Raw genomic sequence first — 19285 nt, forward strand, 5'->3', positions numbered from 1 at the left:
ATAAGTCTTGAGAGATAGGCACTCTCGAATTTGCCCTGTATCATTGTATTCTTCCCTTCTGGTTTGCGTTGACCAGCAAGGGTTCAAGAACAATTTTATAACAGTCTTTCGTTTCTTTCAAAATCTTCCTTAATACCGAGTTGAGATCTATCAAAAAGTTTTTATTCTTTTCACTGTTTCCTATACAAACTTTTGAAATTGAAAATAAGGTGAAAAGAAAGTGACATTTTTGCAATGGAAAAATGAAAACAATAAATGTTTTGTCAAACCAAATGACCCCTTGGTAACAAAGTCAAGAAATCACTACTTAAACAAATGTAACAAAGTCAGAACAATGTGCAAACCTGGGCAACTACACAAAGAAGCTCGTCATGAGACAAGACAGCAGTTTTATGATACCGTTGATAGAGATCAGCTCCAAAAGCACCATATGGTAGCCAGTCAGCAGGAGCAAAATTGACTGCTTCTGCACAATTCAAACCTGAGAACACAAACAAATCATACAAAGCAAAGCATGAAATACTTCAGATTGTATTTAAGCTGGTAATTTTTTATGGAGACAGAAATAAAACTGCTTACCAAGATTGAAACCTCCATGATAAGATCTGGGGAAGGTAATAACAAAATTCCCAGGCTCCTGGCAAAAATCAAAATGAAAACCATGTCAAAGATTAATTATGTAAAAGGATAAGCAAATAACAAGCAAAAGCAGTAATACTAAAATGGAAGACAAACAGAAATTCTTTACTGGTCGATTTTTCCCTGGATATTCGAGAGATCTAGGTCTCTCCGTAGTCCATATTCTATTTTACCAAATGACTGTCTTTTCTCAAACCCTCTTCCTATTTATCAGCTGCTACTTGTATGCCATATGCTAACATAAGTCGATCCTTAATGGGCATATTCTATTGAAGACCCTTTCCACTAATTACTAATATAAAACCTATCAATACCCCCTCCCCCCCTAAACATTCACCTTGTCCTCAAGGTGAATAGCTATGGAAGCTATAGATAAAGCTCCCACGTCAATGTTCTAGTTGTTTGAAGAGTGAAGGACCAAGCCAACCAAACAATTGCAGACCAAAATGAACTTTGGATCCTCCTGGAGTCCTGGATCAAACACAATTATGTGATTGCCTCCATTCTTCTTTAATGCTCTGTTTCTTGCAGTATTTTTGCCTATAAAATAAAGTGGCAATGCTGATGCAATGTTGATGAGGTCCTATTGCTCCATTCCATTCTCGTAATCTTAGAAAAAAAAATCACTTCCTTTTCAGATTCCTTATTCTTCTCTTTAATCAATTGGGATTGATCCATGAATTAAGAAAACGATTTCAACCCCTTCTGTTTTCTATAATCCTTCATCCATATATCTGACTCTAGCTTGATACTAGCCACCATATGAGCACCAAAGTTTGGCAGTTCAAACAGTGGGAGCTTGGACAACATGTGTAAAACCTCAAACTCCGTCACTGCTGATGACCAACTGCTCCCATGGCTCTAATGGTGGTGATGGTCAACTGAATTTGGTTCTGGTTCACTGAAGGTCGTTTCTTCTCCAAAGTGGTTCTTGTTTTCCACCTTCCAATAGTCATTTTTGCTTCTGTTTTCAAATTCTTGATCAAGAATGTTGGGTGGTTGTTGTTTTCTAGCTTCTCCGCGGTCAATTCTCCCTCTTCACGTTTCTTTCGATCTTTTTGATCTTGCATCTCTACTTGTTGGGTTTCTCCTTCTTGGGATGCTTCCTTTTTCAAGATTTCCGCTCCTCCCAATTCTTGCTTCTTTTTTGTATCTATTTCTGACTTCCTTTTGTCATCAGCTTCTGCCCCCTGCTCCATTGATTCATAGAAGTCCTCTTAGATACAAAATATCTGAATCAAATTCTGGCTGGAACTCTTTGAGCAAAGGCTTCATGCATTGCCACCATGATGCACTTGGATGGTTCTCTTTCCACACATACCACCCAAAATGAAAGCACGTCCTCGCATAGCCTTCCCAACAATTTTTATCTGACTCTAGCTTGATACTAGCCACCATATGAGCACCAAAGTTTGGCAGTTCAAACAGTGGGAGCTTGGACAACATGTGTAAAACCTCAAACTCCGTCATTGCTGATGACCAACTGCTCCCATGGCTCTAATGGTGGTGATGGTCAACTGAATTTGGTTCTGGTTCACTGAAGGTCGCTTCTTCTCCAAAGTGGTTCTTGTTTTCCACCTTTCAACGGTCATTTTTGCTTCTGTTTTCAGATTCTTGATCAAGAATGTTGGGTGGTTGCTGTTTTCTAGCTTCTCCGCCGTCAATTCTCCCTCTTCATGTTTCTTTCGATCTTCTTGATCTTGCATCTCTACTTGTTGGGTTTCTCCTTCTTGGGATGCTTCCTTTTTCAAGATTTCTGCTCCTCCCAATTCTTGCTTCTTTTTTGTATCTATTTTTGACTTCCTTTTGTCATCAGCTTCTGCCCCCTGCTCCATTGGTTCATAGAAGTCCTCTTAGATACAAAATATCTGAATCAAATTCTGGCTGGAACTCTTTGAGCAAAGGCTTCATGCATTGCCACCATGATGCACTTGGATGGTTCTCTTTCCACACATACCACCCAAAATGAAAGCACGTCCTCGCATAGCCTTCCCAACAATTTTTATCTATTCTTGCTTAGTTATGCCTAAGGCATCAAAATGCTGCTCGGTGTTAATCAGCCACCAATAGGTTTCTTTACCTTCAAATTCTGGAATCATCATCAAGAATTGATACCCACAGCTCCAAGATCAGAGCTCTGACACCAGTCAACAGAAACTGGATCAAAAATGGAAGACAAACAGAATTTCTTTATTGCTTGATTGTATCTCTACAAAGAATTCCCTGAATACTCATGAAATCCAGGCCTATCCCTAATCCCAATTCTATTTTACCAAATGACTGACTCTTCTTCTCAACTCCTCTTCCTATTTATAGGCTGCTAATGATATGCTAGCATAAACCCACCCTTAATGGGCTTAATGAGTTGCAGGCCCATTCCACTAATTATTATTATAACTAACTGACCTATCATACTGCTGTATAGATTTCCTGATATGCTAGCATAAACCCATCCCTTAGTTGGCCTAATGTGTTGCAGGCCCATTCCACTAATTATTATTATAACTAACTGACCTATCATACTGCTGTATAGATTTCCTGGAATATATTGAGTGGAGATACAGTAAAAAAGACCTATCATATGTTTGGACGACATATGAACTCATGTAAGAGTGGGGGGCAGCTGCCCCCACTTATTTCTTTTGTCTTTTGTAAATATAATATACTTATAATTATAAATTATGTATATAATTTATATTATAAATATCGGTCCCACTAATTTATTTTAGTCTAGATATTTCATTTTTTAATTAGATATTCTTAATATTATTTCTCTTTTTCTTTAAATATGAATTTTACACATTAATTTTGTAACTAAAAAAAATTCTCTTTCAATTATGTCAAATTATATTTCCTTTAACTTTATGTGTATAAATAAATTTTTTATTTGTCTAACCTTTCAATTTATTATATTTTATCTCTTTTTTAATTATTTTAATATTTTTTTAAAAAACTGTCAATAATTAAAAATAATTTATATCGAAACTTAAATTACTGAATTATATATTCAAAACTTAGTTTATATATTTAAATATATTTATTTAATATTTTAATTATAATATAATTTAAACATTAAAAATATTTGTTAAATTTTAGTTATAAAAATGATTTTTGCTTATCATATATAATGTATGATTAAAATACTAATTTATATATATATATATATATATATATATAAATATTGCTCCCACCACTTAAAATTCCTAGATCTGTCCCTATGTTATATAGGCTTTTATTGTAAAAGAACTGCAACCAACAATATTCCACAAAATTAAATTACAAGTATCCACTTACTCAGGAGCGGGCTTATTTATCTTGGATATAATATCATTTGCAAAAATTTAACACATTTGTCTTCTGATTTTACCATTTCAATGAAGTCATGCATTTACAATAGCAAACTATTAAGAAAAAAGTTCACCAATGATAAGCCAGCTAAATGAAACCTGAAGTATGCTGTAGACAGGAACTCCATTTTCTTGCAAGACAGATGGGTTTAGCATAGTGACAAGCTGAAAAAGCAGATCAGGTTGTGCATCAAAAAGATCAGGAAGACTGCTTCTCATCACCTACAAGGAAGTAGATCATTTTACTGACATTGTCAATAAATATTTCTCCACTAACAGTTAGAACTATGAATTCTTAAAATAACAATTTATGAAATGTTTGAATTGTGGGCTTTGGCGGTAACGGAAGGAAGAGTTAGTGTTTCAACTTTCAATTTTCGATTGAGAGTGATAAAAAAAATTTTTGAAAAAGAATAATGGATGATTGGATGGTTACATGGTAATACTTCCTTTTAAAAAATGTACAAAATTTCAAATAATAAAATATAAATTCAAATTGAAAGATTAACTCTACCTTTCCTTCCTATAAGTGCCTCCATCTAAAAATTAATTTTAGAAAACCACCATTTTAAGTGATTAATACAAATAAATATAACCCAACGGTATATATTTTTTTTTTCTTCAGATTTTAGATTTCAATATGGGAGATTAAAAACATAACATGTAATAAACAAATAAATTCACATAAAACGAAATGTGATCAATACTACCAAACCTTAAATAAAAATCATAATGATCTCATAAATTCTAGCAATAATAATTAACAGAGTTATCTAATTGAAAAATCATTTTCTAAAAATTCCTAATGTTTAAGAGTTTACACTTAGCATAACTGTATTTTATTTCACGGGAGACCACTGGATAACATTTTGATAATATATTATATAGCTGCCCAAATGTAATAATCTCATTACATGAGTATTAGTTTGTTTATATAATTGAAACTTCAATAACATAGTAAAAATTATGCAAAAATAAAACAACAAATTCCAATCATCACTTGAAAGCTATTAATTAAAAAATTCCTCTACATAGAAACGCTATTTACAAGTATCCATTATTTGGAAAAGGTAGCCAAGAATTTTATGGTTTTATTAGTATTCCACCTATTCTCTTGTTTGTTTGTTTTTTCATTTTAGACAAAAAATAACATGATTTTTTAATAAATGAGTAGAATCAATTTGAGCTATTCCCTCTTTTTTTGTTTATCAAAAAGAATGTTGCTTCATTGTCATGAACATACATCATTTTCACCCACAGTTACAGTGTGCATGCAAATGTTTAAGTGCAAAGACACTACAATACACAGGTAAATAAGCAGGCTTCATTAGCAAGTATAACAAAATAATTTTAGCTGATTCTGCTGGAAATCTTTAATACCACAAGTGCAAGGTTCGAAGAAGCAACAGAATAAAAAGTCCATTAAATATTTTGTTTTTAAAAAAGATAGAAAAAGTAATAGTGTAAAGATATAACAAGAAACCGAAACCTACCTTCTCAAAAGTACTGGCCTGATTACCAGGCACACTGTACCAGCACTTTGCCTCTCCCCTAGAACAAAATAGAAATCAGAACCAAAATTGCAGGAAGAAAAAATAAAGTGAGGCACCTAGCACTTATGAATCCAAATATATATTTAAAAAAATAGATAAGATAATAAAACAATTGCAAATTCTAGCAGTTGAGGTTTCACACTATGGCCCGAGGATAAGCAAAACCAAAGAAATGTGGAGAAAATAAAAGAAAAGAAGAGAGAATAAAATGCCAAATTCATGAATTCTTTGATCTGCAAATAAATGTTGTTAGCCAAATTTAAGTCTTGAGCAAACCAAAGGTCCAAGGCTGAGTATACCACAATTTTCTGAGCTTTCCAAAGAAAAAAAAAAGGTGGCTTAGTCTAAACGATTAGAATTTCACATTCGAATGTAGAAGCCATACAAAATTAAACAAGAATCATATATTTCTGCAGGAGGAGAATTTGAAACTAAAATGGATATAAAGATATCATCGAAAAACTGCTTCTTTTCTTTTTTCGAACTAAACATCAACATTAATTCAATGAAGGTAAAAGTTGATGATTTACTTTCCCATTGCTACAAAATTTTGGCGAGTTGTATCTTCTGTATGTAACAAACTATGCTCAGAAAAAATGTGGGATAGTCTAAATGATTATAATTTCATATTAGAATGTAGAAGAACTACAAAGTTAAACAATAATCATATATTTCATTAGGAGGAAAGACTATCCAATAGAAAATCTGAAACTAAAATGGATACGAGGATATTATAGAAAAACCATTTGTTTTTTCTTCGTTTTTAGAGCTAAACATCAACATTAATTGATCAAAGGCAACAATTCATGATTAAAATTGTTTGCTTTCCTGTTGCTATAAAATTTTGGCAGTTTATATTTTCTGAATGTATTAAGTTATGCTCAGAAAAAATGAGGCATGGTCTAAACGATTGGCATTTCCCATTTTAATGTAGAAGCAATACAAAATTAAACAAGAATGATATATTTCTGCAGGAAGAGCAGACTGCCCAAGAGAAAGTTTGAAATTAAAACATAAGTGTAGATCGTCTAAAGTAAAATGGTGAAGTATTTGGTAAAGTAACAAAACAATTGGCCCAATAACAGTTACACTACAGAACGTGTCACACCTAATCTTTTCTTTATATAAATTTATATTGTTTTTATTTTATTTAGGTAAAGCATAACTCTAATATTTTACTTTACAAGATCTACTCACTGTTTAAAATTATAAATTCCAGTATTCTATTTTTAATTAAAACATGGAAATATTTAATTCGTTGTAAAGTAAATATATTTAAGTATTAAAACTGAATTAAAAAAATAAGAAAAAAAATAAATGTATATACACACTTGCAGATATTTAAAACATATATTTTTATTATTATATCTGTAATATTATGTATATATACTAAGTATATATACTTATATAATAAATAAATAAAATGTGTGTGTATGTGTGGTTGTGAGTAACATATATATATACATATTATTTTCAAATATACACACACACATTAAAGATTTAAAAAAAAACGAGAATATTTGAAAATATAATTTATAAAATATTAATTAGAGTTATGATTTATAAACCCTAAACCCTAAATTTGCATAAAGAAAATATTAGGTGTGGTAAGTTTTATAGTGCAACTGTTATATGAACCAATTATGTTGTTACTCTACCAAATACTTTACTATTTTACTTTAGTGGATCTGCACTCTCAAAACACATACAACAATATTATAGAAAAACTATTTGTTCTTTTTTTTTTTTTAAAACTAAACATAAATTTTAATTGAATGAAGGTAACAGTAGTTGATGTTTTAGTATCCTGTTGCCACAATATTTTGGCAGTTGTATGAAGGTAATAGTCATGCTCAGAAAAATAAATGTTAAGTAATTGCTCCAATCCCATGCAAATGAGAATGGGATTCAGGTAGACAATTTGTAGGACTGTTACTGGTTTTTGGTATAAGAGACTTTGGCTTGAACTAATATGGAATGCAAAGAGCACTTCTGTAGTTCTTCTGATATCATATTTTGCTATGTAAGTTTCTGTGTTCTCAAATAGATGATATTATAAAATCACTAGGATCGAGCTAGTGGTAAGGGGTTTGGATAATTTGCTACAGTTCATAACTTCATTATCACTATTGTACTGCAAAAAAATAGAAGATATTGCATTTGTAGACCTTTTTTGAACTCTTCATGATTCTTTTCATAATAATTTTAACATCAAAAGTGCACATGATTAGTAACAAGTTTGATACAGTTAAATCTTCCCTAATACAACCAATTCTTGCTCCTTTGATCATGTTATTATTCATTGAACATGTTAGCTTAATAAATTGCTGAGATTCCAACTCTATATGGCCATAAACTATCCTATTAACATACAAAAAACACATAACTCATCAAAGAAAGGGTTTTATTTCGTTTGAAAACAAACAAGAGTTGATAAATTGATGGCATTCATGATTAATATATATTACAGAAAAAAATACAATAGTATACGGACAGCACAAACAAATAAAAGTAAGGCATACCAGTGTAGATAATTCATTGAGTAAAAGCAGTGATCTTCAAAATGCCAGCAAAAAGATGAGAATAGCATCCCAATATATAGCCAGGGTACCATGACACCAGTGATATTGTGATGAACAGCTCGTAGCATTGAGCCTTTCAACTTAGGCAAGTTATTAAGATTCCATGGGTTAGTTGAGTATTCTTGCCATACTTTGTCATCAATAGATTGTGGTTTCTGGTCAGTTTCACGTGGGAAACCACTCCCATAAACAGACGTATCCAAATCATTTCCATACATAACCTCAACCTCACCAACCAATCCCTCCACAATATCCCAAAATTTTTTCTCTATTTGCACCCTTGAAACAGGTCCTGATCCAAACCATCTCCTCCTTGAGCGATCCGCTATGCGTCTAAAAGCTTCCAATGAATATTGCTTCCCAGGCACAAAACCAAAGCTGTCCCTGTCAGAATTCAAGCAGTTGAAACAATACCAATTCCCCGGAGGAACTTGCTTCAGTGGTGGGGAAAGACAATAAGTATGCCAGCCCTTATCACACCTGTCACACAAAAGCATGACTTCCCCGTGCAAACCACTTTTACATTGCTCACAAATCTGATCATGCTCCTCTTGCACTTTGCTATCCTTCCGTTTTGAACCATCCACACTCTTGTGATTCCTCTTGGATACCACAGCTTGCACTCCATGATCACTCTTGTGGTGGTCCTCATGCACGCCTTTCTTACAACTCTGAGCCGTCCCTTGATTCATCCTATTAATAAAATTCTCATAATCATACAAATGCTCCCTGTACAACTGACACAACACATGCTTAGCACAATCCGAAATCTTCCCAGACCTCACAAACCGAGCAACATCCCCCCATTTCTTCCCATCAACAACCTTATCATACCCGCCAAAGCGCTTCACGGCATTGAACAGCTTACACAAGTCCAGCTCCTCGCCCTCGAACACAACCCTCTTCCTGGACTTCTTACCACACTGCTCCCTCAAAAACCTAGAGTACTCCAAGTCAAAGGTCTTGGAGTCTGAGGCAGCAGGGCGTGCCTGGAGCTTGTGAATGGCCTGAGACTTGGTAGGGAAAGTGAAAGTGTCGAGATCCAAAGCAAAAGGGGGTTTCCAACCCTTGGGAGGCACAATCTTACAAATTCCATAAGGCTCAGCATCGGGTCTAATCTTGTAAATATACTCTAAAGGATCCTTGAATTCGTCCTCAGTAGGGTAATACACAGGTCCCGCAGGTATAGTGGAGGACGTAACACTCAAACTAGGTCCTACCACACCTTTCTCCACTGCCCTAGGTTTTCCCTTCCCCATCTATGAGCACCGCGAGTTCATGAATGTGCACACTTGGAATATAACTAACTTAGTAACTAACTAAGCACGAAGCAATAGCGAAGAGCAGAGAGACGACGAAGTTGAGTTTACCTTTTTGGCGAGGTGCGGTGCAGTGCAGTGAAGTAAGGATGATGGAGTTGAGTCTTGTCTTTGTGTACAGTGCTATGGTTTGGTTTCGTCAGATATTAAATAGCTTCTTACTGTGTCGTATCGCACGGGAAAGCTTCTTTGGAAAGATAACTGATCATCTAGATAGTTTGGTTTGGGTTGGTTAGGTTAGGTTCTCTCATTAGTGATCCACTGAGGCCCAAACTTCTTTCTTGGCCCAATTTTGTCAAGCCGGGATATATAAATTTTGGATCCTCACGTCAACCGGGCCGCGTGCTGTTTAGTTTTAAATTATTAATAATTTCTTTTAAACATAATAAAATTTAATTTAAAAATAAAGATTAAAACAGTATATTAAGGAAGACAATAAATTTAAAATATCTTAAAAATACTCTAATTAGTAAAATTTCAATTTTGTTATTTTAAATTACTACATTCAAGACAACTATTCTAGTTTAATTAATAAACTTTCCATTTTTTATGACCAATAATTTTAATTTGTGCAATACATAAAATATGTTTTATTTCATTTAACTAAAATTTATAGAAAAGATGTATTTCTGAATATAAAATTTATGTTGTATTTAAGAATTTTACCGAATTATATTTTAGACTTGTGATAAATATTTTTTATCATAATAAAAAAATTTAATATTGATAAATTATTTTTAAAATATATATAATTTATAAAAAAAAAATAATAATAAAAAAGAGAGATATAGAGGCGACGTGAAGAGTTATCCCGATAGCCGATAGGAGAGGAACATAACACTTGTCGACCAAATTACATGAGATAAGCAGAGTCATCAAAGTGAGGTGCCCCTATCATGACACGTGTAACTCAACGGCAAAGCTGTACCATTTATATACATTGCTTATTTCAAAGTAATGGCAACAAGTTTCCTTCACTTTTCCCTCTTGTGTTGGTTAGGCGAAATGGGAGTCCTAAATGGGTGGGGATGGATGGTTTTGGGGTCAGGGTCAGGGTCAGGGTCAGGCAATGATGAGTTAGTGTACAAAGATAGAGGCAGGAGACGAGGGCAAAGAGTAATCGTTGGTACGGGACCAGCTGTTGATCATCTTCCTCCACTCGCCACAGAGGCTCCCTTGACAAAAGATGATCTTATTAACTTCTTCCTATCTGGTTGCAAGCCCAAACAAGACTGGAGGTTACCTACATAATTCTATCCTATTTTATCTATAATAACCCCCATTATTTTTTTATATATAAATTTTAACTTTTTTAAGTGGATCATAATTCAACAATTTTTTTATACTAATTAACAAGTCATAATTATTTATACATGTCTGACTCAATACAATTAGATTAAATTTTAAAAAAATAATTTAAATAAAAAGATATAACTTAATACTAATGATAATTTTAAAAAATAAATTAAAATTTAATACATTTCTAATAGAAATTAAAATTTTTCTAATAGAAAAATTAAAATTTAATATATCGACATATAAGTTTTGCATTTGTAATATTATTTTTTTTTTGTCTTTTGTCATCTTTGAAATCTTATAGATGAAAAGAAAAAGAAGGAAAATAAGTTAAATTTTATTTTTATTCATAACTAAATATAATAGAACAAAAAAAACTATATATAATAAAAAAAATCAGTTAAATTTCATTCTTTATTTCATTTATATAACATATAAATATATATAATATAATAGGACCAAATATATATATATATATATATAAATGAAATAAGAATGAAATATATATAACATAATATATATATATATATATAATATAAGTTAAAATTTCATTCTTTATTTCATTTATATAATATATTGCTTCTTTATTTCATTTATAGAATATATATAACTATATATAATAGAAAAAAAAAGTAAAATAAATTAAATTTCATTCTTATTTCATTTATATAATATATAACTATATATAGTTTTTCTTTATCTTCTTTATTTTAATTTATTTACTCTTATCTTGTCCCTTATTAATAGAATAATTGCTAACGTGTCAAATTCAAAAATTCAAAAAATATATTTTTTCACTAAAACTGAACAATAATAAATTTTAACCAGTTAAAAAAACTTATTTAGGAAAATGATATAAAATAATTTATAATTTTTTATTATATATTTTCAATTTAGGCTAATTTAATTTAACGGTTATATAAAATAATTTCCTTTTTATATATTTTTAATTTAGAGTAATTTGGTTCGATATTTAGAACAAAAAATAAAATTCAAAATAATATAAGTTAGTTTGGCCAAACTTAAAATTATCATCTGATGTGTGCAAATCGACTAATCCAAATCATTTGACAGTTCTAACTAGTACAAAATGACAATACAGTGTGTTGTATTTTTGTACTTCATTTAAGGTTCAATGCCACGTGTATGTATAGAAGATCTTTGTTTATCTTTATTTTATTTTTCTTTAACGAGAAAGGGTTATTTAACATGGAGTGAGTGAACAATGTGTTCTGCTTATTGGCTGAAGGGCAAATTATTCTTTATAATGTTTCAATCTCCAAGCCTCCTGCCATAAAATTTTTTCATTATATCATATTAGTTTATTATATTATGTACGATACTTTGAAATTGACAACGTATTCATATCATGTTCGTGCCGGATAATTATATGTCTATCTTACTTTTTAACTTCTTAATACGTAGATATAATGATATGGCTGTCTTAATTTTGAACTTATTGACATGCATTTTTTAATAATAAAGGAATTATTATCATAAAATAACATTTTTATTTGAATTTAATTACATTTATACTATTTCGAAATAACTGTTTCAAGATATTAATTAAAGACGAAAAATAATTCCATAGTAACAATAGATAATTTTCTTTCTTAAACAATTGATTGGGAGTTAATTCTTATGTTAATTCCAATCTCAGTACTTATAAGAATTAATTTTTAGCTTTTGATCAAAATTTTGTTTTTATTTTGGTTTAAGTTGGCTCTTTCATCAAATTTTTATACTAACAGTTTAATTTTACTTAATTTAACTTGATATTGCATTTCACAACTTGCTAATGTCACTAAATTAATGTGATAAATTGATAATAAAAAATCAATTTGATCTAACACATACTATAAGAGATTAATATGAAACTTTTTAAACTAAGGATCAAAAAGTTATATTATAGCTAAAAAAATGTAAACAATAAATATAATCGAACTCACATATACATATTATACTCAATTATACATATGTATCTGTGTATTGTACTCCATTATACATGTGTATAAACTTTTTAAACTGTGTTGTACTCAATTATACATGTGTATATCCTTTTTAAACTAAGGATCAAAATTATAGTATAGCTAAAAAATATGTAAACAATAAATATAATCGAACTCACATATAGATATCATACTCAATTATACATGTGTATCCGTGTATTGTACTCAATTATACATGTGTAATGCATGGTTTATTTGTCGCAGACTCGCAGTTATTTCTTTATGGCTACCTTCGAAACATTTTATTGAATAACTTATGCAAGATATGTTTCTAAAGTTTATGAAAACTAGTAAACGGAAATGATTCAGCTCTAGTCATAGATCAATCCATTTCTTTGACAGTCCAATTTTACTGCATGGCCTCGGTACTGGCCTTGTCCAATTATTTTATAATTTCATGGTCTATTTCTTCGTGTGTTCAATTCAACTCGAGATCTCTGAGTTTCCTAATTTACATCGGTTAAGATATCTGATTTTACTGATTGGTATGCTTGTTTGGTGGTTTCAATTTATCATGTTCTTCTCTTTCTTACACAAAGACAAACAACAAATGTTGTATATTTCTAAGTGATTTACCTAACTTGCACATGATTTTTGCAGAATAGGTACAGAGCACGAGAAGTTTGGTTTTGAGTTTAAAACTTTACACCCAATTAAATACAAACAAATATCAGCTTTACTCAATTCCATTGCTGTGAGATTTGATTGGGATAAGATAATGGAAGGTGACAACATCATAGGACTCAAACAAGTAAGTCTTTCAATAACTATTCAATATATTTATCTTTATGAACTTTCATATTTAAATGCTTATTTGAAACAGTTTTATTTGTTATGAGCTTAATGAATTAAATGGAATGTGTGACATTTATATGTGGAAATTTCTACCGCAGGGCAAGCAAAGCATATCATTAGAACCTGGTGGTCAATTAGAGCTTAGTGGTGCGCCTGTGAAAACATTGTATCAAACGTGTGATGAGATTGATTCACATCTCTACCAAGTCAGTATATTCAATTTCAGAATTTTTACATAGTGTAATTCATAGTTTTTATTTTATTTTATTGCTGAAACGTGCAATGTGTTACTTAATGTTACCATACTACGGACTACAAAATCTTTATTCTGAAGGCAATTTTGGCTATGGGACTCACAACTACACAACAATTTATGAACATGTCATGTGACAAATTTATATGCTTTATAGGCTAAAACTGTTGCAGAGGAAATGGGAATTGGATTTGTGGGATTAGGTTTTCAACCAAAATGGAGACTAGGAGACATACCCAGAGTGCCTAAGGTAATATTTACCTACACCAAACTTTTGAATTAAGAGTGGGATGTTAATACATTGACTTATTTCAGGGACGGTATAATGTTATGCAAAAGTACTTGCATAAATTTAACTCATCTGGAATTGAATCATTTTTCATGACATGCTCGGTTCAGGTGAGAAATTTTGTACATCAATGACTAGTTATACCCATGAAATTATTCTTAAAAGCTAAATCTTTTGGCAAATTTATCATTTTCTTAGTTTTCAACACGACAAATTTTCCCATTTAAAATCCTTTTAGTGTCTAAATAAAATAACAAACAAAAATTAACCATGGATTTAGGTCAACTTGGACTTCAGTTCTGAAGCAGACATGATCAAGAAAATGCGTGCCAGTATTGCTTTGCAGCCTGTAAGAAATTTTGGTGGTTCATTGTAATTTATAACGTTGTTCAAAGTTTCAAATTCATTCCTATTGTAAATAACTTTTATAACAATTATATTAAACTAGTTAGCAGCAGCCTTATTTGCTAATTCACCTTTTAAGGAAGGGGTTCCAAATGGTTACCTCAGCATAAGAAGGTTTGTATGATTGTTTTAAATTATTGCTCACTTTAAGATCAAAATATTTGTTTTCAATTTAATACTGCATTGAACTTTGTTAACATGTTGAGAACAGCCTTAAGGTGGGTCAGCTTGACAAACGTCGCACAGGCATGCTCCCTTTTGTTTTTTATGACACTTTTGGGTATGTTTACTTATTTCTATTTTTACCTTTTGTTTTTATGGCATTTCTAATTTTATTGTCTTTTTTTTTTTTGTCTATTACTCTTGTATAGGTTTGAGCAATATGTTGATTATGTTCTTGATGTGCCAATGGTGTTTGTTTATCGAAACAACAAGTACATAGACTGTGGTGGCATGTCATTCCGGGTTATTTTCTTTTTTTATTTCTCAAATGTCTCATTATCCTTCCATGCCACTTCATATTATTTATTTTCCAATGTTTTTGTGCAGTATATTTGTATTTAGTTGATGCTTTGTTATGTAGGACTTCATGGCAGGTAAACTGCCTAACATTCCAGGTCAGATGCCAACACTCGCTGATTGGGAAAATCATCTAACAACCATATTTCCTGAGGTTATACTGTGCAACACTAAGCATGCTAAGGATTTTGAATTTCTCTAAATTTTGTACTCTAAGTTGGCCTATTATTAAATTTTGTGCAGGTCAGGTTAAAGAGATACATGGAAATAAGGGGTGCTGATGGTGGCCCTTTGGACATGTTATGTGCTCTGCCAGCTTTTTGGGTAATTAATTTGTCTATGCACAACATAATTTAATGATTGGCAACATCTTGCAGATTAAGAATTTTGTCTCTAAATTTGTATGTTATTTTTGGATTGATAGAAAAAGATAGAATAGAGAAAAGGCTCAAAATAGAGAGGATATTGAGTCCTAATAATACTATAACGTATTATTTAAAATGTTTAAAATATTTCCTCTAATTTGGGAGCATGAAATTAAATCTACTTTTTTTTAATCTTATTTTATGGTAAAAATATCCAAAAAGAAGAACCTTATATATACCAAAAATGATTGTCTGTCACCTAGTCACTTTTTCATTTGATGATTAGTCCTAATTAATTTCATCAGTCATATATGTCGCATGCAGTCAAAGCTAGTATTTTGATCTGACATTGGTTTATTGTGATTAATTTTCTTGTGTCTGATAGGCTTATTGTATGATGATGTTTCACTACAAAATGTTTTAGATATGATTGTTGATTGGACACCTGAAGACATACAAAATTTAAGGAATAAGGTAATGAATACCCCAACTAAACATTTATCTCGCGGAGAAAATGTAGTTGTTTTTCTTGTCTGAATTAGGACTTAATTTATGAAATTTATTTGTTTATTGTTTAGGTTCCCATAACCGGTTTAAGAACTCCATTTCAAGGTAGATTGTTGCTGCATATCGCAGAAGACGTGTTAAAGTGGGCAAAGGTGTCTTAAATTAATTGTTGATTCTTATTACTTTTCTGATTTACAATCTTGAAGTTTGGAACTTGGTTAAGTATCTATATGTATTGTTTTGCAGGATGGCTTGGATAGAAGATGTTTAAATGAATCTATTTTCTTGAATCCATTGAAAGAAATAGCTACAACAGGTATCTAAGTATATATTCATTTCATTTATCATTCATATAAGTCTAGGCTCATGTCTTCAAATCTTGTATCAACACCTTACAACTCATTTTCTAGACAAGTAAAACACATGTTGAAAATGGTACTTGGGAATTTAATTAATTGTGCTACATATTAGTAGAGTAGCACATAAATTGGCTTAGCAAGGGGTTGAGGTATATATTTTTTTGATATAGTTCTTAAAAAGAAAAAAATAACGGTCAGTTTTCTTATTTTTTTTTTAATCCTAGTTGGATGTTATCAAAGTATCTCATGTAGTGATGCTCAATTGCTCATGACTCTAGTTTTGTGTCCAGGTTTCAATTATGATTTTTAGCCATGTACCCTATAGAGTGAATCGTTCAAATTTAAGGGATTTTTCATGCTAACATGCAAGATGAGATGTTTATTGACTTTTGACTTAATTTTTCAAACATTTGACATTACCATTGCATGATATGGACAGGTTTGACCCAAGCAGACAAGCTATTGGAGATGTATAATAACAAGTGGGGAAACAACGTAGATGCTGTGTTTAGAGAGCGCTGCTATTAACTATTAAGTCCACTTAAATTCTCGTATGCTTTAAGAAGAAGAGAAGGAATGAAATGCATACAAAAAATAATGTTTATAGTTTAGACACTGGATAGTTAGTAGTGTTCAATACATATCTATTCATTTATCGTTAAGGTTGGAGGAATGTAGAACAGTCATACAATGTATGAAAAAATCTAGCACGAATAGAATTTTCTTCTAAAATTCAGGAATGTGATAGAGATCATGTCATATTTTTTAAGGTTTTATATTTAAAATTTATAAAAATAAATATTTTTAATATAAATTATTTTAAAAAAAATTTAGTAAATAATTTATATTATGATATAATTTTTTTAATTATTGAAAATTTTTATTAAAATATTAAAATTTAATTTATAAAAAAATATGATATTAAGATATTTATTTTAAAATATCTTTTCGCCCAAGATAGTTAATCTAGGGGTAGACTTTTTTTAGGTTAAAATCAAAATTGGAACTTCAAAAAATATATAAGTTGTTTTATCAAAATGAGGTTAGATAAATTATAACATGTAAAGATTTTGTTATGAATTGTTTGAGGTGTTTATAAATTATTTTGGGCCCAGAACTTTTTGGTACATGGAGTAAAGATAAAAAAAAAATTAAAAAATTAAAATACAAACGTTGCTTATCAGTTTTTAATGGCGAAAAAGAGTTTTGAGATAAGTTATAACATGCTAAATATTTTGTTACGAATTGTTAGAATAAGATTTTAAAGATCCAAGACTTCTGGGAATGCTGGAAGAAAGTTTTAGTTGAAGTATTGTCTTTATTTTGTTGAACTGTCAATTTTATTCTTGAACATAAGAGATGAGGGTTGCTCATAAGTTAAAGTGAGGTGAGTTTGGACAAACAGGATCATGATTAAGGAATATGTTGTGAGCGGTTGGAAAGGGTAAAGAAGTCGAGTGAACCTTGAGCAAGTGCAAAAGAGTATAGTTGATCAACGTTGGTCTCTTTTTTCATGTTATTTCTTATGCAATATCAGCGTCTCACACTGCACTATCATTGAGAATACAAACCAAGGCAACCTCTCACACCAATGACCCTCTCATGCTCTCTTTGGCTGCCTTCTATGGACACCTTTGGAGAGGCCACCGGAGTACCACCTGACCCTTCTCTAATGACTTACCAAAGGTTTGTTATGTTTTTTCTTTTCCTATTTCACTTTTGCACCTAGGCTTACCATTTGGTTTTCTGTATGCTTAGTTATCTATCCTTGTGCTTCAATGCTTTGTTATGTTTTGGTTCAGAAGTTGTCTTTTTAATAATTTAATTTGATGGCTTGAGCCAGCATGTATGTAGAGCAATATGATCTATATATCTTATGTATTATTGGAATTATAATCTTATCAAAATTACCTAAGGGCTATATTTCATCTTTGTAATCAAAATTGATGCTTTGTTGACCACTGTGATATTTTATGGGACCAATTTTAATTAGAGAGTAGTAACATTGTTCTATATTAGTTGTGGTATGGTTCAAGCTTCATATTAACAATCCAATATGTGAAACTACGTGATGGTTGAAGCAATGTTTTCTTGTACTTCTGTATGTCAATCTTTTCTGCATAGGTTTCAATATGGTTTAGTTTATAAGGCGTTGTTCTTACTTGCCACATCCATATGGTATATTGTTGAAGAATTAATGTAATTTGTTAGAATCAAAAAAACATGAGATAGCTCCACATTTTTTCAGTTGCATTTATTTGGGTTTGTTTGAATATCAACCCTGAACATCATTGACTGCTCTACAGATGCGAAACAGTTCTTCAACCTGACTCTAATTCAACCATACGATTGAGAAAAATAAATTGAAGGTCAGGCATATAAGCGCAAGAAGACTGATAACATCGCTCAAAACAACATAGTGTACAAGTGCCACCCTAAGGGACACGTAAAATGAATTTGTTCCATCAAATGATAAATCATTGTTAGAGTCAACACCTTCATCAAAATATATCACAAATGAGTCTTGTAAAATTAAATTAGAGAAAGGCACTGTAAGAAAAGATGAAGTGAATGAGATAAATGTGTTTCCTTCACAAGTTGTGGCTAGGATCTCACTCTCATGGACTGTTTAGCTACTCCATCGAGTACAAATACAACAACGTTGTTAGAAGGAGAGAAGAGAACTAGAGATAGTTTCTTGTCCAAGAACACTATTAAAACTACAAACATGTCTGCAAAAGAAGTATCAAATTTTGCGAGTGCATCCAACAAAAGACCAAGAAAATGTTGGACTAGTTTAAAGAAAATTACTAGGAGCAACCAGCATACGAATTGTCAAATCACAAATCTAACAATCCAATTTTTTTTTTTTTATAAGCAGGGAGTTTTTCTATTGAAACCATATTTTTGTAAGCTGTGAGGAGTTTTTTTGAAAGGGAATTGTTGCTCTGGAGTTTTGTTCTCTTGTATGGATATCAATATTTTTTTTTTCTGTTTTCTTTTTGTAATTTTATTTTTTCTCTATGACCAAATAGTTTGGTTGTCTCA

At 31.1% G+C, this 19285-nt stretch overlaps 2 protein-coding genes and 1 pseudogene across 5 annotated transcripts in view; 2 read left to right on the forward strand and 1 right to left on the reverse strand.

Moving 5' to 3' along the window:
• The window catches only part of LOC109801296 (transcription factor jumonji (jmjC) domain-containing protein), a 34352-nt gene extending 24743 nt beyond the window's left edge, over positions 1–9609 (reverse strand). The window contains exons 1-5 of the mRNA XM_083066851.1: positions 8062–9609; positions 5480–5537; positions 4086–4208; positions 580–637; positions 345–481 (exon numbers count right to left, since the gene is read on the reverse strand). Coding sequence (XP_082922977.1) covers positions 345–481; positions 580–637; positions 4086–4208; positions 5480–5537; positions 8062–9380 — 1695 coding nt within the window. The 5' untranslated portion in view covers positions 9381–9609. The remainder of the gene's footprint in view (positions 1–344; positions 482–579; positions 638–4085; positions 4209–5479; positions 5538–8061) is intronic.
• Positions 9610–10421: 812 nt separating this feature from the next.
• LOC109801602 (glutamate--cysteine ligase, chloroplastic) lies at positions 10422–16969 on the forward strand. Of its 3 annotated transcripts, XM_020362715.3 has the most exons (15): positions 10422–10678; positions 13346–13496; positions 13639–13746; positions 13951–14043; positions 14109–14192; positions 14363–14431; positions 14531–14601; positions 14699–14767; positions 14859–14952; positions 15071–15160; positions 15250–15331; positions 15754–15845; positions 15950–16030; positions 16125–16194; positions 16677–16969. In XM_020362715.3, the coding sequence occupies exons 1-15, from the start codon at positions 10446–10448 to the stop codon at positions 16763–16765; spliced, it is 1476 nt and encodes a 491-aa protein (XP_020218304.2). In that variant the 5' UTR covers positions 10422–10445; the 3' UTR covers positions 16766–16969. The 3 variants fall into 3 exon arrangements, 2 of the variants coding, with proteins under 2 accessions (XP_020218304.2, XP_082922979.1); XR_014430700.1 differs by lacking the exons at positions 16125–16194; positions 16677–16969 and having other exon boundaries at positions 15250–15330; positions 15757–15845; positions 15950–16035; XM_083066853.1 differs by lacking the exons at positions 16125–16194; positions 16677–16969 and having other exon boundaries at positions 15250–15330; positions 15796–15845; positions 15950–16031.
• Positions 16970–17061: 92 nt separating this feature from the next.
• Positions 17062–19285, forward strand: LOC114916007 (uncharacterized; annotated as a pseudogene). Its single transcript, XR_014430701.1, has 2 exons — positions 17062–17923; positions 18544–19285. The product of XR_014430701.1 is annotated as an uncharacterized LOC114916007 (transcript).

This window comes from Cajanus cajan, chromosome 11 (genome assembly GCF_000230855.2).
Source record: "Cajanus cajan strain Asha chromosome 11, NIPB_CcT2T_4, whole genome shotgun sequence".
Taxonomy (NCBI): Eukaryota; Viridiplantae; Streptophyta; class Magnoliopsida; order Fabales; family Fabaceae; genus Cajanus; species Cajanus cajan.